The sequence below is a fragment of the Sinohyriopsis cumingii genome, chromosome 19 (genome assembly GCF_028554795.1).
Source record: "Sinohyriopsis cumingii isolate HCF-2022 chromosome 19, ASM2855479v2, whole genome shotgun sequence".
Classification (NCBI taxonomy): domain Eukaryota; kingdom Metazoa; phylum Mollusca; class Bivalvia; order Unionida; family Unionidae; genus Sinohyriopsis; species Sinohyriopsis cumingii.
In genome coordinates this window covers 52,651,724-52,676,700 of record NC_142979.1, presented here as the reverse complement: position 1 = coordinate 52,676,700, position 24,977 = coordinate 52,651,724, and the positions used below count along the sequence as shown (strand labels likewise).

Genomic DNA, 24,977 nt, shown 5'->3' with positions numbered 1-24,977 from the left:
TTTACTGTAACAACCAATCTAAAAATTCTACCTTGTTAAAACGAATGCGCTATTAATAACTTGCTGGAATTTTACATCATTCGTGATCAACTGATTTCACAATGAAGGCACTTGACGATTTCTTTACACAGCCACCTGTAGAGATATTTTCAAAATTTCAGCTTTGCTATTATATAGCTTTCATCATCATGATGAAATAAGTACAGATTAACCTTACCAATAATGAGAGAGCAAGATTCTAGCATTTCGTTAAAATTTCCTTGTGAGACTGTGGATTTATCAACATAACACTTTTTCAATTCATCATCCACCATTACCATGAAATTTTGTTTTACAAGGTTAGTTTTATCAATCATCAGAACCTTTTCTTTATTTAGTTCAAGCAGTGTAATATCAAATATTTTTCAGCTTTTAGCTAACATTCCTTGCACTCACAGTACAGTATTTACTAATATATCAAAGTCTCTGATAGCATATTTCAGTTGAGGGCCTCTTATTCCTGAAACTCGGGCAAAGTTAACACTGTTCTTAGTTAAACCGAGGGAATAAAAAGCTTTTCATTCAGGCAGTAATATTTATTGCTCTTTCTCCTCAGCACTTTCTTGGTTCAGCGAATCAACATCAGCTATTTCGATCTCCATTTCAGGTTTAGTATAAAATTATGAAACTCTTTTGTGACCCTGATCGATGGAGGATCAATAGTTGGTTGGTTGGCATCCGTTAGTCTTGAGAGATGATTGAAGTGCGCCCATGAGAGATGTCCCAGTTGGTGGTTGTGCAGCATCTGCTGTGGCTATGAAGCCCAACATGGGAGTGGCAGTCCCTGCTGCACTTGCTTTACTTGGTGGTTGAGTCTGGTGTGGGTTGGAGCTGCTGCTTCTTCCTCTGAGATTGTTGTTCATCAGCTGGCAAGCATAGCTTGTCCTCACCAGCTTTCAGGCCAGTGATCAGAGCGTGTCGCCTGCTGGACCTGTCTAGAACAAGCTCTTACCAGGTGTTGACATCGATGTCAAGGGCTTTCATGTCATGCTTGCAGACATCCTTGAAGCAGATATGTATCCATCCAATTGACCTTTTGCTAGAGGCAAGTTTCAAATAAAGAAGGTCTTTGGGAATCTGTCTGTCACCCATCCGACATTCATGGCCCAGCCATCTGTGCGACGTTGGCAGAGGAGTGTGACCATGCTGGGAATCCTGGCACATTCCAGGACCTCCGTGCTTGTTGCTTGATCCAGGTGATCCCGAGTATGCATTGGAGGTATTGCTTGTGAAAGGCACTCAGTCTTTTGTCTTGTGAGACATACAGAGTCCAGGTTTCACTGGCATACAGGAGAGTACTTAGCACATAGGCATGGTACATGGAAATCTTAGTGTTCAGGGTCAGCATGCTGTTCTTCCACGCTCTCTATGACAACCTGGAGAGAGTTGTTGATGCCTTTCCAATCCGCTTGTTGAGCTCAGTATTGAGCGAGAGGTTGTTGGTGATGGTAGAGTCGAGGTACATGAACTGACTGACTACCTCAAGTTCGTAGTTGTTGATGATGATTCTTGGTGGTGGCGGGTCCACGTCCTGAGCCATCACGTTTGTTTTCTTTAGTCTGATGGTCAGCCCAAACTCATATCATACTTTAGCTAAACGGTCCATCAGGTGCTGTAGCTCAGCTTCTGTGTGAGCGGCTAGAGCAGCATCGTCTGCAAAAAGCATGTCCCTGATGAACTTTGCTCTTTGCCTTCAGTCGTGCCAGGTTGAATAGTCTGCCATCTGATCAAGTGTGCAGGTAGATCCCTACTGTGGGTGTCCCAAAGGTAAGATCGAGCATTACAGCGAAGAAGGTGCCAAAGAGCATGGGGGCAAGGATGCAGTCCTGTTTCACTCCGCTGTGGATATAGAAGGAGTCAGATGTTGCGCCATCTAACTGCACTGTGCCTTTCATGTTATAGTGGAAGGACTGGACCATGCTTAGCAACTTTGGAGGGCATCCAGTCACATCTGCACTTTGCTTCTGGTAGACATATATGCCTGTAGTGTCCTCTGGCAGGCTGATTGCTTGTATTCCAGATGATCACTGCGATGCTCTTCTATGGCTGGCGTGAGTGGGGGGGGGTTAGCCTCAAACCAGTCGTTGTTCTGTGACTGCTTCTTACCAAATATCCATGTGGCTGTGCTGTACACAGTCTCTCTGATGTGATCCCATCTCTCGTTGGCACTGCCATTGGGAGGTATTGTGAAGAGTCCGTCTCTGCTGACCAGATTGAATGCCTTGGTGAGGTCTATAAAGGCCAGAAAGAAGGGTCTGAGTTGTTCTCTGCATTTCTTCTGCAGTTGCCTGATGGAGAAGATCGTGTCGATTGTGAAGACCTCTCTGTGCAGAACCCGCACTGCGACTCTTGATACACTCTGTCAGCAAGCGCCTGCAGTCTATTCAGGATGACACATGCAAAGACTTTACCCATGATGCTGAGAAGGGATATGCCCCTGTACTTGTTGCATTCACTTCTGTCACCCTTCTTCTTGTACAGAGTTACAATGTTGACATCTCTCATGTCCTGAGGCACTGCACCATCATCCCAGCACTGGCAGAGGAGGTCATCCTTCCCTGGGGCTTTACCTAAGGACAGTTTCTCTACAGCCTTCTATTGTTCTGCCACAGTAGGTTTCTTGTCCAGTTCAGCCATGAGAGGGAGGTTGTCAATGGTGTTGAGGGCATCGTTGGTCATGTGGTTCTCTCAGGAATACAGTTCAGAGTAGTACTCCACCCAGTGCTCTGTCTGCTTGCCCACATCATGGATGGTATTGCCTGTGGCAGACTTCAGTGGTGCTGTCACTTTCTTTGTGGGACCAATTGATTTCTTTATGCCATCATACATGCCTCTGATGTTTCCGATATCTGCTGCTGACTGGATGCTCTGACAGCTGAAGCCAGTATTCATTGGTGCACTGCTGTGTAACATCTGCACTTTGCTTCTGGTAGACATATATGCCTGTAGTGTCCTCTGGCAGGCTGATTGCTTGTATTCCAGATGATCACTGCGATGCTCTTCTATGGCTGGTGCGAGTGGGGGGGGGGGTAGCCTCAAACCAGTCGTTGTTCTGTGACTGCTTCTTACCAAATATCCATGTGGCTGTGCTGTACACAGTCTCTCTGATGTGATCCCATCTCTCGTTGGCACTGCCATTGGGAGGTTCTGAATCAAATGTCTTGGAGAGGGCCTTACCTGGATGTGTAGTTTACCCAGTAGAGCAGTGTATCTTCTTTGGCTTAAGCTTCATTTTGCAGCACACCAGTGAGTGGTCATTGTAGTAATCAGCGCTGTGGAAGCTATGGGTAAGAAGTTCACCCTTCATGGCAGACCATCTCATAATGATCAAGTCCATCTGGTGCCAGTGTTTGGATTGGGGCTGCCTCCAAGACACTTTATGCAGCATCATTGTCTGAAAGAATGAATTGGTGATGCTGAGGTCGTGGTACAAGCACATCTGTAAGAGCTGCTGCCCATTCTCTTTCATCTTCCCTATGCCAAACTTGCCAAGACAGGGAGGCCAAGAGTCATGGTTGGTACCCACCCTAGCGTTGAAGTTACACAGTAATATGAAGTTCTCTTCCTTGAGAATTTTGTCGTTGAGCAAGTTTAACTTGTCATAGAACTCATCCTTGGTATCTGCAGTGGCACTTAGTGTGGGAGCGTAAACGCTGATCAAGTTGACAGGCCCAGTTGTGGTGTGGAGGCAGAGGGATAGCAGTCTTCTGTTTCCTTCTTGGCAGGGTTCTATCATCCCCAGCAGAGAGTTCCTGACAGCAAATCCAACACCAAGCTCTCTGGTTTTGTTAGTGCTCTTTCCTTGCCAGGAGAACGTGTAGTTCTTTTCTGTGAGGGACATGGAATCTGGTACCCATGTCTCCTGTAGTGTGGCGATTTCAACCTGGAGTCTTGCAAGTTCTTCATTGATGACTGAAGTCTTTCGAACATCGCTGATTGCCTGAAGATCATCTGAGAGCCCAGTCAGCATGGTCCGGACATTGCAGGTACGTACCATGAGGATTGGAGGTTTCCTTGTTGGTTTTCTTTTGTTATTTCTTGGTGCAGTAGTTGCAGTCTGCTTGTCTGCTACTCGTTTACCTTAAGCCCTATGCACCCAGCAGGGCAGATGAACTGTGGTGGGACAGCACCTTATTGGCTGGGGACTGCCCAGCTTGAGGCAGGCAGTAGCTGTCCAGTGAGACATTTTGGTCTCTCCCACTGTCGGAAGCAACCCCTAGCATCTGACTCTATGCCAATTGAGCGGTGACTTATAACCGGTAAACTACTTCTTCCCGTGTTATGTCAGTGCTGTGAAGTGAAGCTGGAGTGTCTCTCCAGGGTGCAGACCTGGGCAGGATGATATGGAGAATAAGCTGTTGCCCATGCAGCTGATTCTCCTCTCCATGCAGCTGATGGATCCAAGGGAAAGGACAAGTCTATACGTCGTGGTGCCAGCAATGTTGCAGGAGTTGCCGAGATGACACTGAAAGCAATGCCAAGTCGCTTTAGGGATTCCATCTCCGGATTTTCTGTTAGGGTTTACTCCCTTAGCCTTTCCCATGAGAGTATAGTCACAAGGCAGCGAAGGTTTGAAGTCAGAGTTGACCTTCTCCTAGATGGGCAACCACCCAAGATTAATGAGTGCCATGTGCCTGAAGCGTCTGGTTTTGAGGTGCCAGAAACTCGCCTGTCATCCCTTCTCCAGTCAACTTAAACAAGTTCCACCAGGCTTAGTTAAGCCAATCATGAAGGCCTGGAACTGGATTTGGTTGTCAGAGACTCTATCAGATGCAAGTCATTGGGGGATTTCCAAGGGAAGTGGGTGTTTATCTCCCACATCCACCCCTGGTGATAACAACCCTTGAAACCCAAGGACATTATGTAATACAATTACAGCAATAAAGTTATTAATTACATAGTTAAATCTGCATTAGATAATTTTGAGCTCATTCCAAACTGTAACACACTGCGTGCCAGAATCACTTTTAAAAATGGTTTTATTGTTGATTTCAGACAGCTTCAGACCGTTTTTAGGATTTTCTAGAAAACAAAGTGTTTCAATTTCATATGATAGCAAGTCACCCATGGACATTAAAGAAGTAAATTTGATTTTAATAAACTGCTCTATTGACAGCATGTCATGTATGGCACGTGGTAGTAAAGGTCAAACTATCTACAGTTTTTCTCCTGATGTACCACCTGGGTCGCTAATGCAAGTAAATCCAAGACAAATAATCGACTATCCTGTTAGTGTCGAATATCTGCTATCAGATGACACTGATTTATAAATCCAGCTGGCAGCTAAATTTCAATAACAAAATAGTAACATATTATCTGCACTTTAGGTTGGTCAGCTTTGCTCACCACAGTTAACTGATCTCGCAGCAAGCTAGCTCACCAAAGTCAATTTTATCAGACATTTTTGTACAACAAAATGAAACAACGAAAAAGTTATCACAGAAATATCATAGGAGGTTTCTTTGGAAATATTTTTTCTAAAATAATTGAAAATGTTCCTGGAATTACAAAAAATAGCACCTTTTGTGTTAGATGCATCTAAAGCTTTTGCCATGGGATCATCTTCTGCAGCAGGTTCAGTTTTTGGACAGAAGATTGCTGATAAAATCAAGGGTGGACCACCAAGTACACCTATCATAACTGATAGGGATATAAAACAAGCAGTTTCTGAAATATCACCACCATCAGAAATTACTAAAGCACTGATGAAAATGACCAAAAAACTGCTGTCTCCACCAGGCGAAGAAATTATCACAAATATAGTAACTGAAAATAGACCCATTTGACCTAATATTGCAGCGCTCTATTTTTTGTCTAACAATTACAGATAAAGAATGTCTGTCAAAAATTACCTTGACCTGACCGAGGAAATACCAACAGATGACTCGACAACAGAATTTGAGTCTGTTGAATATCTCGATGAAAATTCAAACCTAGAAATCTGGCATTAGAACTTTTAATACAAGACTAAGATGTATTTTTGTTGCCACATAAAGCCTTGCTTGAAGTGTGAGGTAGTATTAATGGTTCGAGTTTATTTAGACGTGCTAGATATCAACTAGCTAATCAAACAGTAACAGATATTTCTATGCACTTAATTGCAAGTACTATTCTTATATTCTTAATATAGTTTCATTAAGTGGTGATTACTCATAAACTGTTGCAACAAGTGTGATGTGGTTAAAAAATACCTGAACTGGAAATGTTACTTCAAACCAACTAGTGAGAACTTTTCTTATTCCAGATGCTTTATCTCTTGGAATTACTACATGAGCTGCAGATGCAAATGAGGCTGCTATTAGGACTTTTCTAACAGCAGTTTGTAATTTTCTTAGAATTGCTGCACCAGGTGCTGCAGCCAATGGAAGTGCAATGTTAGAAATCGTAAACCGGATAATAAATATAATAAATATTAGAAATAGAGTGTATAATGAAGGTTACGAAGAGCATTTACAGATAATTCACATCAAATAACTATGATGCTGTTACTTAGCACAGTACACCACTCCCTTGATAACTCGTGCCCTGATAACTCGCGAACCTGCTTATAACGCGGTGTCCAGCGTTGATCCCGTCTTTTTTAAAAGAAAATATTTTTAAAAAATGAAGAAAATCGTGATCAGAACTGGTGAATGAAACCTTGATATATCGCCCGTTTTATCGTTGAAAATGGCGGTTAGTGCCCGAAAAGTTAGAATCAACATCGTGAAATTTTCAGGTTTTAATAAGGAATCACATATCTTGTTAGATTTTATCGGAAAAAATATTTTCTCAGTTCACTGTAACTGTATACATATACGGTGAAACAGCGATTAATGAATTATAGTAAATGCTAACAGGTGGCAACACTGACTGAAATGAACACTAATTAAATATGTCTTGTCAGGGGAAATTACTATTTTAATCTTTTCATTGTGTTGCAGTGTAAGCAGTATAATCATTGCCTGTTCTCTTCTATTCAAACATGAAAAGAGTCAATTGACCATCACATCGATGCCCGCAAGCACATCTGTGAGAACCTAATTAAGTGCCAGCTGCGTTTTGATTGACGACTTGGGGAAGTGTTTGTTGCATTGTAAAAATCAATTAAAATAGACCTGCTTTGTTTTATCACGTTAAGTCGGTCTTTTGTATCAAATCAGGTAAAAGATGTACAATACAAAAGTTCAAAGGAATGCAAATCCTACATGCGTAAACTCTTGTGGTCAATATCATGTCTCAACATCAGTCAATTTAATTGGACCAATCGAACCATGTCTCAACATCAATCAATTTAATTGGACCAATCGAACCATGTCTCAACATCAATCAATTTAATTGGACCAATCGAACCATGTCTCAACATCAGTCAATTTAATTGGACCAGTCGAACATGGTTTCAAATAGTATGTACTTATTGTCATTAAAGTATATATTAATCAGTAATTTATCCTAATCATTTGTAAATGTGATCATGGAGAGCAAGGGAATCAAGCGAAAGGCGTACTCGGTGAATGAAAAGCTTACTGTCATAGAGAGGGTTCGTAATGGTGAATCAGGATCAAAAGTTTATAGTGAACTTAAACTTGCCGAGTCGATACTCAGAGGTTGGCTCAAGGATGAGCAGAAATTTCGGGATTATTTGCATGAAGTTGATTCTGATGATGGATTTAAACGGAAACGGGCACACACTGCAAACGACACAGAATTAGATGATGCTGTGTACACCTGGTTCACACAGCAACGTGAACAAGGTGTTCTGATTTCGGGAACAATTCTCAAGGCCCAGGCAGAGAAAATGGCCAAAACTATGGATACTGATTCAGATTTCATGGCAAGCCATGGATGGCTTTGGAGATTCCAGCGCCGACATGGAATGCAACAAAATTCGTTGTCGGGAGAGATAAGCTCAGCAAATCAGGCGGCCGCATCTAGTTATCCCAACCAACTCTGAGAGATACTGACCCGTGATGGATATACAGACGACCAAGTTTATAATTGTGATGAGGCTGGTCTATGCTATCGGATGATGCCAGACAAAACTCTAGCTACCAGAGATGATACACACAAAAAGGAGGGTTTCAAGCTGAACAAAGAGAGATTAACACTTTTGTTTTGTGTTAACAAAATTGGCACACATAAAATGAAACCATTATGTGTTGGCAAATACAAGTCTCCCCGTTGTTTTCATCACATGAATATGGACAGCCTTCCATTTGTTTATAGAAATAGTGGAAATGCATGGATGACTGCAACAATATTTACGGAGTGGTTTTCTAAGATGTTTGTCCCCGCCGACAGAAACCACCTGTGATCCAGGGGCTTAGAGGAGAAAGCTCTACTGCTATTAGACAATTGCCCAGCAAATATTGTCGTATTCTCACTCGCGTATTTGTATTTAAATATTTTGTTTTCTTTTATTTTTTTTACATGTCTGATGTTTAGACCAATTAAATTCATGGTTGGTAATGGCTTATCTTTGTGAATTTATTTTTTTACATTTTACTCTATCTATCTATCTATCTATCTAGTGATAGCAGAACTTTTTTTTTAGAGCAACACAAGTTTTGACATTGTCGTTTTTCGATATGAATATTATCTTTTTTGATAAAAGAAATCTCGATTTATTTTGAACAAACAATAAAACTAGAATGTATCCAAATCAACACAAACAGCAGTGATGTAATACACAATGTGTTTAGCGATACACATGTTAAGAGTACTGATACCTCGTGGAATAATGTTTGTTTTTACGATCTTTTCAACATACTTTATCCAGAAATTAAAGGTAATTTATAAAGAAAAACGAACAACACCTTTATAAAGAAATATTTATTCACAGTTATTTTCAGCACGATTATAAAACGAGTATTTAACAATGCAACCACCCCCCCCACCCCACCCCCCCACCCACCTTCGCCTTTCGCCTCTCTCTGTCGATCTCCATCTCTTTATTAGGTTTTTTTATAGGTCCCTTGGTAACTCGCGCCCTCGCTTATAGTGCGGTCGATGTTTTTGGACCCCGTTGTGCGCGAGTTATCGAGGGAGCGGTGTATTTGGATTTTGTAGAGACTGTGGAATCAAACACACACTTATACTTGATCGAGCTTATCAAAGCGATTGTCTGATACAAGTTGTTGGTGATGATGCTCAGTTTGTAATTTCACAACTAGTGTTGTGTATGATGTGTGTAGTTCTGTGTATTGATAAAACAATAGAACTTGAGACAATGCTAACAGCATTCACAAAAAATATACATTTTATGCAAACAAAGTTTATCAAACCGCAATACTGAATTTGATCAATAACACATGGAGAATACATCACTGAGCAAACAGTTACCAAAGCATGTATTTATTGTGTTTCAGCGGTAGAATAGACGTGGAAGTCAGCTTCAAAGCAATTCTGTATTTGATACTCCAGATGTCAGATGAATATTTGTCAAAATAAATTCTAAACAGTATCCAGAACAAGCGATCAAATTTAACTTTGCAGCTGATGCTGCAGCATTAGCTGACAGACATATCTCAAGCCTACATGTATCTGACAGATCCTGTACAAAAATATCAGGATGCTGATAGTAGATCTCAAATTTAAATCAAAGAATTTAGAATGCTTTATCTGATATTTCACTTTGATGTCAGTAAGTATGGTGAACCAGCTATCGGGTCAAATTTTGACATTGTGGTCACTTGGACAGGTTCCGTCTGTTCCAGATAATGTGTATTATGCTTCTATGCTAATTTTATCTGACAGATTCCTAACGATAGATTCTACCAAGGGCAGGATGACCAGCTGAGTCTAAATGTCAGGTGAGAAGAGCTTGGGGTATAACTTTATCAAACAAGCAAGTGGTGGGAATGTACTAATTTTCTGATTAAGAAAGACTACCAGGTCCTCTGCACTTGAAATATTTTATCAGAAAAGTGTGTGGAATGTATTGATCCTCTAGCAAGTGGCAGAATTACTACAATACAAATTTATCCAGCTGAAGGAAAATAAATACACAATGAAATACATTGTGCGTGAAGTGAATTTATTGCCGGGACAAGTTATGAAACTAACACAAGCTATTATAAAACAACATTCTATTTCGTTGGAGATAGACTTTGCAAGCCTGGGAGCAAGATCGCAGAGCGATCCACTGCCAGCAAAACTAATTTTAACACAGTGGCAGATCAATAGAATATGACTGGGAAAACATTTTATCTTAAATTTGTCAGCAGCACAAGTTACTGCAATGTCTAGATCAAAAGCATTCTGTGGTGGTTTCCTGGGACCTGCACTGGCAACTAGTGCAAAAACGGTACGTCCCAACTTACTGCCAGTACTGGGCATGATGGGGATAGCTGCTACATCAGGTGCTGTATCCAAGGCCATAAAGAAGGCTGTGTCAGGTGATGGTATCAAACAGTTAGTGTTGCATTTCACTTTTGTCTAATGATATAAATAAAAATGCCTAAATCACTAGTGATTTCAAAAACATGAAGCGTTCAGAAATGTAAACCAACAAAGAAATGTAAAACAATAAAAAAAAGAGACGAACTGGAAAGCAGTCCAGGGTGGATTCATAGGGCCACTGCTAGCAGGAATAGTGGAAGTCTACTTCCCAGTCTGCTGGGAATAGGGCGTGGGAGGGAACTAATGCTCCCCAGTACCAGGAGGTAGATCGCTCTGTGGTCCATCCACTAAACAACTTTGAGATCTTAGATAAACTGAAAGATGTCAAGGAGTATTTTCTAAAGATGAGCTTTGGATAAAACCTGGAGTTGTGTAATAAATATCCAAACGTTTAACAATGGATCTGGCATGCATTGGGTAGCACTTTATAAAAACAACTATTTTGATTCATTTGGGCTGCCACCAAGGGTCCCAAATGTATAAAAAAAAAATCAATTATTCATCTGATCAACCATAGGAACTGCAGCTTGTGGATATTACTGCATACAAATGTTCCAGTCGAAAGGACTGGATGAAAACCCCTCTGCGGGTGATTTTCTGAAATTTATATTACAATTTGCACCTAAACCAAGTCTGGAAAATGACAAAATTGTAATTTTATCTAACAATCAAAGATAAAAACGACAAGTAGTGCAGACTGAAGTAAAGTTTAAAATACAAATTAAACTATGGAAACTACCAAAAATAACCAGCTAATGCTGAAAAGCATCTGTTTCATCTGTGGCCGGAAAAAGTGTATGTTTCTGAAACGTGATTCACTATTACCTGGAGATCAGGGAATGTCAAGAATTTCTAATGCTATTTTAGTCTGATTAAATTTTAACAAAAATGCAGGGCTGTTTTGCAAGCAAATTATGTACATGTGATGCTGACCATGATCTGTGTCTTGAGCAGGATAAAATAGTAACTTATTGCCAATGTTGTAATTAACAAGCTGTAATCTGATCTGGCTTAGGTATTCACAAATTAATTGGTAAATTATTGAAACCTAAACATGGATGGACACTGCCATGCCACATGTATACAAGTCCATGGAATCCACTCAGGAAACAACTTGATCAAAATGACAATTCCTGTCTCCAGGGAGGAGCCTTTTAATCAAGTCGATGAAATTGCAATGTGACATGATATATGTTACTGCAACAATGAAAATGATAAAGTTGGTTGCAACTGTATTATGCTTAATGAGCTAAGGGATATGAGACCGAAGGGAATAAGGGAGTGAATTGATCGTAAGCTAGTCCAAGGTATTATTGGAGCGAAATATAAGCTAGGGCTTGGTAAAAATGTACTTTATGACAATGGATTGCAGATCACTCTTGCACATGAACTTCATAGACCTATTTAAAAAAAATTCTCAACAAAACGTCGCAGACTCGGTTGATGACATACGGGCAATGGATCTAACTGATATGTCACACATTGCAAAGCATAATGACAATAAAATACTGATGAATATAGTTGATATTGTAACCTCAAGGGTCTGAAAATGCTTAGGATTTTAGATTTTTTTTCTTCAGACCTTGAAGCTACAAGTGATTGTCTGACTCTAGTAATAGAGGTAAAAACAATGAAAAGAAGATAAAAATTCAGGACAGATTTATTCAATAATATCTCATCTGTAAAACAAAACTATACTCTTTTTCCAGTTTACAGATTCAATTTTATATGTAGATAGAACTGTGGTGGAGATATCTCGATTATTTAAACAAGTTCATACTGTTGAACAATCAGTGCCTTGTGCATGACATTAATCTCTCTCTCTCTCTCTCTCTCTCTCTCTCTCTCTGTGTCACACTCTCTCTCTATCTCAACACTTCTGTCTGTCATATCCAAATTTGGAAGATTATCATGACCTATAACTTATTACAGATATTCTGTTGCTTGCAGATATATTTGAAAATTTCAGAGATGTCAGCGGTGATAACTATGGACTCGACACAGCTTGGTACTATTCGGTACCTGGATTAAGTTGGGATGCATTACTCAAGCACAGTAAAATAAAACTGGAGCTGCTAGCAGACCCTGATATTTTTAACTTTATAGAATGTGGAATCTGAGGCAGAATAAGCGTCATAACAAAAAATATGCCAGGGCTAATACAAATATCAACTATAATAGTACATAATCAAGTTTTATAGCCTATCTAGATAGCAATAATTTGTATGGCTACAGCCTGTCAGAGTCTGTGTGATATGGCCAGTTTAGGTGGATCACCGATGAACAGTTTTTCAAAGAAGCTGAAACTATACCGGATGAGTTTAGTTATTTAATAGAAGTTGATATTGACTATCCAGTTAAGCCACACTGTGCACATAATAACTATCCATTCTGTCCAGCGTCAATGCTGATCGACTATAATTTATTATCTGATGAGCAGAGAAGTTATTCATCTAGTGCAAGCACTAGTGGTAATTCTGTTGTTAAAAAATTTGTTCCTAATCTGCTTGATAAATGGAGATACGTTACATTATAAAAATCTGAAACAAGCATTTGATGATGGGCCAAAATTAAGAAAAGTTCATAGAGTGCTAAAAAAAATTCAATCACCGTGGATGAAAAGCTACGTCAACTCAAATAACAGCATGATGAGCAGCTGCCAAAACAGAATTTGAAAAAACTTTTTCAAGCTTATGAATAACAGTGTATTTGGCAAGACCATAGAAAATATCAGAAGGAAATAGTAATGTGGAACTTCGTAATAAAGCATCTAGGATCTGGTGATTTTATCAGTATGAAAATATTTAATGAAAATCTAGTAGCCATTCAATGACAAAAGATGAATCTGAAGTTGAATAAGCCAGTTGATGTTGGTGTGGCAGCATTTGAAATATCAGAGTGGTTAATGTACCAATTTCATTATGATATTGTCAAAGATAAGTGGCCTGATGAAGAATTATTATTTACAGACACTGACTCGCTTATGTACAAGATAAAATCTAATGATATTTATCAAGAATTTTACAATAACAGAGAGATGTTTGAGCTTTCAGATTATCCTAAGCACAGCAGATTTCACTGTAATAATAATAAAAAGGAAATAGGAAAATTTAAAGATGAGACAGACTTTGTTCCTATTGTAGAGTATATCGGATTGTGTAATAAAATGTACTGTCTAAAGCTAGCTGACAATAAAGTTAAAAAATGAGCTAAGGGAATAAAACAAAATGTGGTTTGTAAGATAATTGGATTAAATAATTATAAAGCTGCATTAGACTGGTTTTCTAGTTATGTTGAGATGATGGCAATAAGATCAAATTGTTATTATAAAATCTGGTCTGTGTAGTTTTGATGATAAAAGATACTGCTCTGATGGAATTAATACACATGGTTTGGGTTCTATAAAGTCTGATAGTTTTGATTTAGCAAGGTGGAGTTTTTAGATAGGCTATTACAGTAAATCTCTTGCGATTTCATATAAATTTTGTGTGAATATAAAAAATATCTAAGTTGTGTGTGTAAATTATTATTTTTGTCAAATCTAAGGGAGTCATTAATAGCACATTCATTTTATTAATCAGGCACGTGACCTACAAATCCCAGCGACTTATTAATAGTGGATTGGAATTTTGTGACAGTGATGGGTATAGTAATTTTGTGTGAATGTTAGGCATAGTAATTTTGTGTGAAATACATGTACAGATATAAATTGTTAATGATTTCAAGTAAAACCCGCAGTAGTAGACTATAATGAGTGTTTTTCAGCCAAACCCTCTTTTGTATGACGACTGTGATAATTTAATGGTAAGTCCTTGACAGGGAATCAATAATGAAATTGACACTGTTGCCTCAACAAGTTGTTTTCATTTTTGTTTATACTAACATGTGGGGCCTAGGAGGGGGTAATGATGTTTTCATCCTTATACAAAATAGGGTTTAAATTGGCAGAAATACCTCATTATAGTCTATTACTGACTTGTATTTGAAACAAGGAAGATCTATTGATTTGCAATTAAAACATTAAGGTCAGAGGGATTCCAAGAAGGAAAATGATTTTCACAAAATACTTTAGTTCTATGCTTCAAATTATGAACAAACTTTGTGGAAGGCTTGCATTTGAGACAAGAAAGGCACTTTTTTGATGTAGTGTCAATGCCACTAAGATTGAAAGAAGAAAAAGGATTTCTGCAAAGTAAATTATAAATTATGGTACATGGCAGCCATTACAAAAATATTAATATGTTTACTTTTCCAGAATGGAAAGTCATAGCATGGAGTTTTCACCAGGAGACTTCTACTTGGTTCTAAATGAAAACTTTTCTTATATAAAATCCAATATGGCCACCATGGCAACCATCTTGAAAATCATGGTATCACTACATAGATCATGGTGCAGGTTACAGACTAGATTTGGTTTGCCATGAAATTATTGACTTAGTGATATTATCACCACATTTTTATTGTAAACATTTTTAGCTGAATTAAGTGAGTGAATAACATAGTAATATTTTTAGTTCCTTGTCAAAACTTTTGTCATAAATTCCCAAAAATAAATATGATGTTCAGCTACAGCATATTTCAATTTTCATCTGGAATTGTTATAAATTTATTAATATATTAGGTTTCTTGTATAGGAAAGAAACATTTTATTGATACCAAGAATTGTTTCATTATGGATATTTTTGTTTCATTAGGTCTGGTGCTTTAGGGTGTAAATTTTAATCTTTAATATTGAACTTCAAATGCTTTTAAATGTAAGATTATATTCAACTACTCTGAGATGTTTCTGTTAGGCTATATTATAAAAAGAGGTTTTTTAAAGGTGTGGCACTGTACTTACCCTATGATAAACCCAGTGCCTGCCTTGCAAATTTATTTAAATGCAAGATGGGTGTTTATTATTGGAAGAGTCTTAAAAAACTAGTTGCCAAAATTGTGTGAAAGTGTGGATGGGCATTAACTTAATGGGGAATTAACAGGAGTCATTGTCATGTATACTGTATATACAAGGGGTGCACAAATAAAATATTTATGTGGACCAGAATTTGTCATAATTGGAGCAAAGCAGGGTGCACTGTGATGGTTTTGTGACTATAATAAGTAAGCATAAATACACATGCATAAAGTAAGGACACTGACAGTGGGCCACAAAAAATGTGTAATTTAATTATGTTGGCCTTATGTTGTGAATTCCTCTTATCTATGGTATTTCTCCAATGATAAGACCATGCTTGATTATAAGCTTATTCCATTTTTACTTGTCTGATAATAAGCCCATCCCATACTTTTTGACATTTATCAGCCTGGTCTCCTGGTCTTATGGGAGAAATACCATATGTGAAATGTAAATATTGAAATGTAAACAGTGTGGAAGTTTTGAAAAATATTTATTTAGAATATACCTGTTAATACATCCAGCCAACCAACTATTTGTCAAATTTATTAGTTTGGCCCCCTGGACTTATCATGGAAAATTGCAGTAAGTTTCTGAATGTGGTTCTTGTTGCAGGTACAACAGGGCACAGTCTGTATTTTCTCTAGGATTAGCCATTATCAACACAACAATGGGTAAGTATATGTCATTCTTAGTAGAGTCAAACCTGTTATAAGCAGCTACCCCAGGTAAATATTACTAACTTCCTCCTTACTTTAATTGCAGTATGCTCTCATATGCCAAGAGTATGCCATTTAGGAACTTCTTTAATGGAGGAGAGCTTTAACTTGACACATCAGTTACTATGATAAATGTCATGGTTAGTTTAGCATCTGACACAGCAAAATATGGCCAATGATTGATTGGGTTAAATGTTCAAGGCACAGTCAGTAGAGCATGCTTGATATTTAAGGATTATTCCATTCATTGTTGATTAGAACTTGTTTAGATAGTTTGTACAACCTGTTTAAGCAACCATCTGAGTTATCACCTGTCATTTACAACCACCTTCATCATGCATAGATTGGTTTTATTATATAAATGCCCTATGAGCGACCACCTGACAGGCTACAAATTTTAGGCAAAGTAAGTGATTCTACACTGTTATGAATGACCTCAAGACAAAAACAGAAAAACACCACTGATTTTTAATCATTTGTAACCATGACAACTTAGGAGAGTCTGATCATTTTATTTAACAAGTTGAGTCTGGTTACTGGTTTTCTACAGGTCTTGCAAGTATCAACATATGCTTCAGATGGTAAACCAGTCTAAAGTACACATAGGACATAGAACACAATTAATTTTACTATATGTTCTCTACATTTGTTTCTCAGTACTGACCTTTCCACTGTGTGACAATCAATGCAAATCATATGTTAATCTAAAATACCCTCAAAGATGAATTCACAGTGAAGTTCTTGTCAAAGGTTGACCTGCTCTTTTTGAGATGCTGGACTGTCAACATAGCAGCATGTAGATTTCACTTCCAGATCATCACCAAGGCCTTATTACTCACTGTGCACTGTCGCTGAAATACACAGACAACAACACCCTGAGCTTATATTATCAAGAATAAACAGTTACCATTAAATCCCTGCCAAAGATGCATAAAAAACTCTTCTGTCACCACCAAAATGAGAGAGGAAGAAATGTTCTAAAAATAGACTAGAACTACATTTCATGGGTACTGAACTGGAAGTATTTATTGTGACCCGATTCCATCACTGTCATTGTAGTGTGAAGGTCATTGAAATCTAAATCACACTTAACCATCCCTTCTTTAAAGGGAGCAGCAAGGATGTACATAGTCAGTTCAATGGTTCATATTATACCTTTATCTTTGGCAAAAACCACACAACCCTAACAATGTAATAATTAGAACCATTAAAGGACTTTACTGTAGCAGTCAAGTACATTGTGATTTAGTGATTATCATTTTCGAGGTTTGAAAGGTTTGTGTTGTTTGTTGCTTTGTTTGATGTTACAGTTATAAAACCCACACACCAAGCCATTACCTTTTCACCCCAGTGCAGCTTCTGACTCAACATCCTTTGATTATCGAGGTAGTCTCTTTATCTTTTCTTGGATTATCAAGGTAATCTCTTTATCTTATCTTGGATTATTGAGGTAATCTCTTTATCTTATCTTGGATTATCGAGGTGATCTCTTTATCTTATCTTGGATTATAGAGGTAATCTCTTTATGTCATCAGTGAATTAAGTCTTATTTGTCAACTTATGGACAAGATTAATAAATATTACCTTTGTTAATTTTGCGATTCGTATACTGATACATGTATACCTAATCTTGAGATATATATTTCAATGTTTTATTATAGATATAACTGCTGTATAAAATAATTTTGAGATGAAAGTAATGCAAAATTGTATCATGACCTATGAATAAAATATATAATACATGTACAATAATTATGGATATTTTCCCTTCTTAAACCCTTTTGACATTTGACACTGAAAACAGATCATCTTACACAAACATAGTTTTGAGAAACTAACTGATTTTTTCTTGTCAGTTTTGTTTTGTTTCATTTTTACAGAGCTAGTTTTTGAGGTAGCCCAACGAAAGCTTGTTGGTTTTTTTGGGGGGTGGGGGGTGGGGCGGGGGTCCTCAAGCTTTTGACAACATAGAAGTTACAATATGTTAAGATATTGCTGAGAAATCAATTTTATTTTAAATATTTTTGGCAGGTTCCTATTAATAATTATCACTATAAACCTAACAACTCTTTCTCTATAATATATGATCAGTGACAAATAATTATGTTAATTTTCAGTAATAATGACTTTCAGGCCTCTCAAATCAACAGTTCCACTAAAAAGAATGGTGCCTGTACTTTAATAGCGCTTGTACTTTTTACCTCTGTGAAATGTCACTCGCAGTGATATAAGTTTCTAAAAATAGCTAGCAGCCTGCTTTCAGACATGCGAACTGGCATAATGGCAATCATTTATCTTTTCCGTGTTATTGTTCTTACTGAAAACCATGTACCAGGTCCTAAATTTGTTCTTCTGCATGTGCACTCCAATATTTAGTTACAGTGGTGGTTAAGCCTGTAGACTGTATAAATCTTATAATCACAATTTGAGGAGTCTTTCTAAATTGCTTGCATTTCATAACTTTACAGTGACTAGAGAAAAACTGAATATACATGGATCAAACAAAACATGCAAAACAGAGAATGTAATTTAACTCATCACATGTAAGATCTGTAGCATTCTGTATGTCAGAGAAACTGAAAAACTACACAAAAGGATCAACCTTCATAGATTTGATTGGATGACAAAGAAGCTGTACAGAAGCCCAGTCACAGAACACTTCTCCTCCCATGGCCACACTTTCAGTGATATAACACTTATAGCAATTGCTCACAACCCCAAATGGAGTTCCGAAACCAGGAAAGAAAAGGAATCATACTGGATACGCCACCTTAGAACATTGAAACCAAGCGGTTTAAACCAAGAAGACTAGAAAAAGATAACCATTCACAAATAAAATTACCTTTATGCAGCCAGCATGTTCTCTTTTCAATGATTTTTTAAATTTGCTTATTAGTCACCCTATAACATATAATTACAACTATAACAATGAAATATCCGGGATATAATTTACGCGTACATAAATTTACATAAAATAACAGATGACACTAGGGCTCATCGATTTCTAGGTTAATATAAAATATCTTTCAGCATCCGCATCAAGTCATAGCCATGTAAAGTTTTACAAAGACAACGCTTTGTCTGTTTTATTTGTTTGTCTTACCTATGTTTTGTATTTGCCTTTGAAAAAGACTCATTAAGAGTTGAAAGTGCTTAGGCTAGCTAGATACTAGTTTTACACTGCTTGTAGTCAATTTATTACATATATATATATATATATATATATATATATATATATATATATATATATGTGTGTGTGTGTGTGTGTGTGTGTGTGTGTGTATATATATATATATATATATATATATGAAAATTACAAGGTAACTGCCCCCCTATTAAATAATGTTGATGTGGTATTTTGATGTGATTCACAATCTTAATATATAAACAGAGAGGGATATATGTAGGAAAGTGACAGTTTCTTAAATTTTGCTTAGTGCATAAAATTAAACTGCTTAATTGATGGTATGTTATGCATGTAGAATATAGAAATGTTGCATATATATTCCATATGTTTCAGCAAGAAATGTATCAATAGTTGTTGGGGGAGGGTTGTATTATGCACGAGTGATTTTATTATCCTTTTCTGATTCTGATGTGTAAATCAGTAACAAAGTTAAGAAAAGAGGAAAGAAAATGAATATGTTTATTTCAATGTCTATTTTACAAACAAATCATGATTTTCAATGACAGTTTAGAACATATAAAAATGCATTTATGTTCATTAGAATTATGGTGTTGAAAAGAGCAGCACAGGTTAATTATATTTATACTAAGTGGATAGTACATTTCTTTAACTGAAAGATATATAAAATTACAATTTGTTGGGAAGTATAATTGTATGCATGCACTGATGGAAGCAGTAATATAAAATATGCTATCCATAATGATGACAGCCACCCTTAAAATGATACCAATTTTACACAAAAACTAACAGAAAAGGACACAAAGTAGATATAAAGGAATATTATTAGTTTCAACACATTCATTTGACACACACACACACATTATATATATATATATATATATATATATATATATATATATATATATATATATATATATATATATATATATATATTCCTGTAATGTATACATACAAGAGTTTTACTTAACGTAGATTTGAAAAAATACAAAAAGATTACATTTAGTATGTTGGGTCTGTATTGTACCATATTAGTACATGACTTTGTATGTACTTTCAAATATTGTTATAGTCCTAGATTTATATTTTATTGCATTATTTTCATTTGCAATATATAATATTTATGTTTTATGCATCTCTTGGCTTTTATGTATGAACAGTGGCATGCCATCTTGCTTAGGATGACTTTGAACTAAGCACTTGATGTCAAAGGAAACTACCTTATGATTGCTGTAAAGTCTTATGACAGTACTCTATGTAAATTCTTTCCAACTCTCATTTTAAGCAAAAGCAATACCATATTGTGTAACTTTCCTAGACAAAAGATAAGAACCACATTACTATGACTGCAAATTCTGTTCCATAAATGTTACACAAGATGCAGATGTTAATTAGAAGTAATCAAATTATACACAAACCTTAATTGGAAATGCAGTATTTAAGTTTACTTAGATACATGTGAGTGCTATCCTCTTAAAATAACAATACACAAAAATCACTAAACAGTAATCAATTTTTATGACTAAAAATATCAATGACAACTTGATTTACGCACAGGTTGGTCAGAAACAAAAATATTGACTGTACTGCAAAAAGACCAAATGTCAGTATTAAGGCTACTTTCAGGCATGTCAGCAGGATAAATTGGTATAGAATTTCAGTTATGTTTATTAAAATTACAGCTGTTTATGCACAGGAATGCAACATGAAAGAATACTTTGAGTCCATAAATCTTATGTGAGGTTGGTTTCGATGTTTGTCAAAAATAACCATCTTGAGAGTACCAAGAAAATATTGGTGTTTCCTCGCAGAATTTTTTCATTTTAATGGTCATCACTTATTTGTAATTAAAGATAAAGAATTTACATTTTGTCTATTTGCTACCCATTTGAATAATTCTCTTTTTTTTGTCACATATCATGTAACTTACTGGTTCACATAATAGTCATGCAGCATCCTTTTGGATGTCTTTAGCAAGCATTTTAATCAACTGTAAACAATCTTAGATCAGTTATGTGATGGTTTTTGACAACAGGATAGTGCAAACTGAATGCCACGTGCTACTGTTTGGATTTTTGGTAAAACTAGAACCCAAAATTTTACTCACATAACAGTGAAAGCGGATGGACAAGAACGGTTTGTCTCTAAATTCATACATTTATCAAATGTTGAATATGTAAGAGTTTTTGCGTTTTCTTTTTTTAAGCACAATATAAAATGGCTTCTCAATGCACATCTTACTATTTAATTTAATTTACTGAAAAGGTTATGACAGGGCAAGTCGTTGATCATCACATAACTGGTCAGAATGATGCATCACATGCAACAGTAGGGTGATAAAAAAATTTAACATTACTTTTACAACCAGCAAGATGATTTTTAAAGGTTAGAAATCAGAATACACAAGCTTATACCAAACATATATAGTTTTATGGACTTTCAAAACAATGCGCCATGTTTCAAATAGTAAATGCGTCTAATGTTAATTATATAGTTATATTTTACATTTCAGCAAAATTTTAAATTTTAAAGACAATTAAATGTTATGTTTGTTTAATTTGTCATTGTTTGATTGTTAGTTTTTTTATAATTAAAATTTTTAATTTTATCATATGCTGTTGTAATGTAATATTGTATGTTGGACTTAACCTTGTTCAAAATCAAGTTTATTGTATACTTGCCCTTAGTTATTGATTTGTAAAAAAAATTCTGTAAACAGCTAATACATAGCTAAAATATTCTATGTGTGTTTGGTTTTATCATCAGGATAATTATTAATAGAAGTAAACATGTTTATTGGGTCTGAGTCAAGGTTGTTGGAATTCCCCAACAATTTTCCCAGCATACCTGACATAGTCAAGGCTATTTATTATAATGTTACTAACAGACTTTCTAATAATAACTAACATTTTATTTTGTAAACATTAGGAAGTTTCTAGAAGGTTATTTTCCATTAGGTAGTATTTTTTAAAATAGAAAATGCTACTTGTGACCTGAGGTCAAGTCGAGTACTATATAATCTTGTCATTGGAAAGATAATTCATGATTTAAGATCTAACAGAATCAGTTTTGTATCATTATTGTGTCCAAAAGATCATTTGGGCTGGAATTTATTTCTTCAGGTTAATTCAGTGATTTTTTTTCCTCTGGAAATACAAAGTGCTCATAAAAAAATAATATTCTTGGACAATGACATTCACTGGGATTTATAGAGTTTTCAAACCTGGAATTATATGGCTGTATTTCAACAAAAGACTGTTGGTAGAACGATATGATACAGACCACCACAGGCACATCAACATTAGCGTTTATTCAGAACTTTTATTATTAGGACTTGTGTCTGTAATTCTAGGATTGTTTATACTTCAAAACTTCATTTATTATGAAAAATGTATTGATAGCTTAATCATTGTAAAGATAATTTTGTTCATTGTGCTTCTCATAAAATAGGAAGCAGATGGTCACAATTCAGTCCACTGTAGATAGGTTGTTGTTGTTGTAGGGTTTAAGGCCATTTTTCAGCACACAATAGGCTATACATGGCAGCCAGTATTAATGGTGGAGGAAGAACCCAGGAAAATCCTGGAAAGAACCACCGACCCTCGAGAAGCTACTGGAAAGCTTTCTCACCTGTAGATAGGTAGTTTATTCAATGTTAAATTTGCAAAACTTACAAAACAAATAAAATAACATGCCTTTGATTATATAGTTGCAGCAGATGTCAAATTTTGATATTTAATATATCCTCTGATATACGTGAATAAATATTTGATTACATTAAGATATGAATATTGTCATAAATCAATTCCATGCAACTCGTTACTAAGGCTACCTATCACAGGTTTTTTCTGTATTTGAAAAAAATACATGAAATTTCCAGCCAGAAAAGCGCCATACATTTTTTCTCATCTTTTTGATATTCTAGATGATACCATATATTCATAAGATGTTTTATTTTACAGAATATTTGATTCATGCAGAGTAAGGGTCGTCTTATAAGTGTGACATGCACATTTTTAAATAAAATCTGTGAGTAATGTTGGAAACTCTAGATGTTTTCAGCACAAAAAAATACTGTCAATTAAAATATTTTTTATGTCTGCATGCCACTATTCCCATTCAGAAATGTGTACACAGTATGCACTGTGTTCATCGATTTCATGATGGAATTCATTTTACAGTGACAAGCTTCAAGTACCTTGGTGCTGTTGCCTCTGATGAAGGTTGAAAACCAGAGGTTCTTTCTAGGATTGTACAGACAATAATTGCTCTGGCTGCTGAAGCCTATTTGGAAGGACAGCCAACATTATGCTTGGGTCAAAGATCAAGCTTATGCATTCCCTCAACATGTCCATATTCCAATATGTATGTGAGACATGGACACTGACAGCAGAACTAGATAGAAGAACCCATGCCTTAGAGATGAGATGTTATCGAAGGGTCCTGAAAATCTCCTGCTTAGACCATGTACACAAGGAGTTTAGAGTCCAAGGTGAAATTAGACCATTTGAAGATCTGCTCATCACCGTCAAGATGGTATGGTCATGTCTCATGCTTATCTGGCGTGTCAAAGACAATCCTAAAGGGCACAGGGAGATATAGATATATATATATATAGACACACACACACACACACACACACACATAGAGAGAGAGACAGAGACGCCAAACAGAGTGGAATGTGCTATCCTTGGATCCTAAGAGGCATGCTTGATAACATTAACATATATTTATTTACTAATAAATGATATCATATAGGTTAGAGAAATTTTAATTTTGTACTCTGAGAAGATTTGAACATGGGCCTGCAGGTTATGATGTCCACCACTTTGCCTGCATGCATCAACCCCTGTACCAAGGTAAATTATAATCATAATCAATAGAAGGTTTAACAGAACATTTAATTGGATCAAACATATTTCTTTTTCTACTCAGTATACAGCATGCACAGAAATAATTTTGTATTTCAACATGCATAATGTTTCAGTTATACACTCAAAATGTATAATGTAGCCAATACTAAAATTTGCTCTAAAGATTAAGATAAGTTTTATTTTCATTATGTTTCCATTTTATAACCATGTATTTCTTGTAAATAATATTTGCACAGGCTATTAATGATATTAAATTGTCTTGGAAGATACTCATTGTGATCGCCCATTCATTCTGTCTTCATTTATTTTAATTAAATTGGAGAGGGAGGAGGAGAGATTGGCATTAAAATTAATTTTGTAGTCTGCTATTTTCAGGATTTTATCTAAAGCAGCTAGCATTTCTCAGAACTCTACTTGGTACTGAACAAGTACATGTAATTAAGTTCACATCTTGATCAGAAGGATTGTAAATTTGGAAAACAAAGTGAGCACTTCCTTTACAAGCCAGGCGCTTATCGGGTCATTGGCAGAACACTTGGGAAATATCACTTGGGAATTACATTAACTCTTGATAAAGAAGCAAGCATTGGTTACACTGCAAACACAAATATTAATAAAAATCTAGGTTGTTAGGACTTACACGGAAGCAAAATAGTGGCTGGTAAACACCCATGGTAAGCAACATTGATGGACACTTCACTTTGCTGTATGTAGTATTTGATTTACCCATATTCTAAAATTTTTAAAATCCTAAACACTGTAGATACAAATATTGAGTTTCCAATTTTACCATTAGGTTCATCAGTTGTTTTGTATGTCACGCTTATAAGACGACCGCTACTCTTCATGAATCAAATTTTCAATAGACAAACATGAACTTATAAGTGAGTATATATAGTAATTCCTTGTTAACACATTCAGAGATT

General features: G+C 36.2%; 1 protein-coding gene across 5 annotated transcripts in view; it reads left to right on the top strand.

Annotated features, from left to right (window-relative positions):
* Positions 1-24,977, top strand: part of LOC149775705 (uncharacterized) — a 222,168-nt gene that overhangs the window by 36,077 nt on the left and 161,114 nt on the right. For all 5 annotated transcript variants that reach the window (XM_089943708.1, XM_089943709.1, XM_089943710.1 and 2 more), the window contains exon 6: positions 15,929-15,987. In XM_089943708.1, the coding sequence (XP_089799834.1) occupies positions 15,929-15,987 (59 nt within the window). The remainder of the gene's footprint in view (positions 1-15,928; positions 15,988-24,977) is intronic.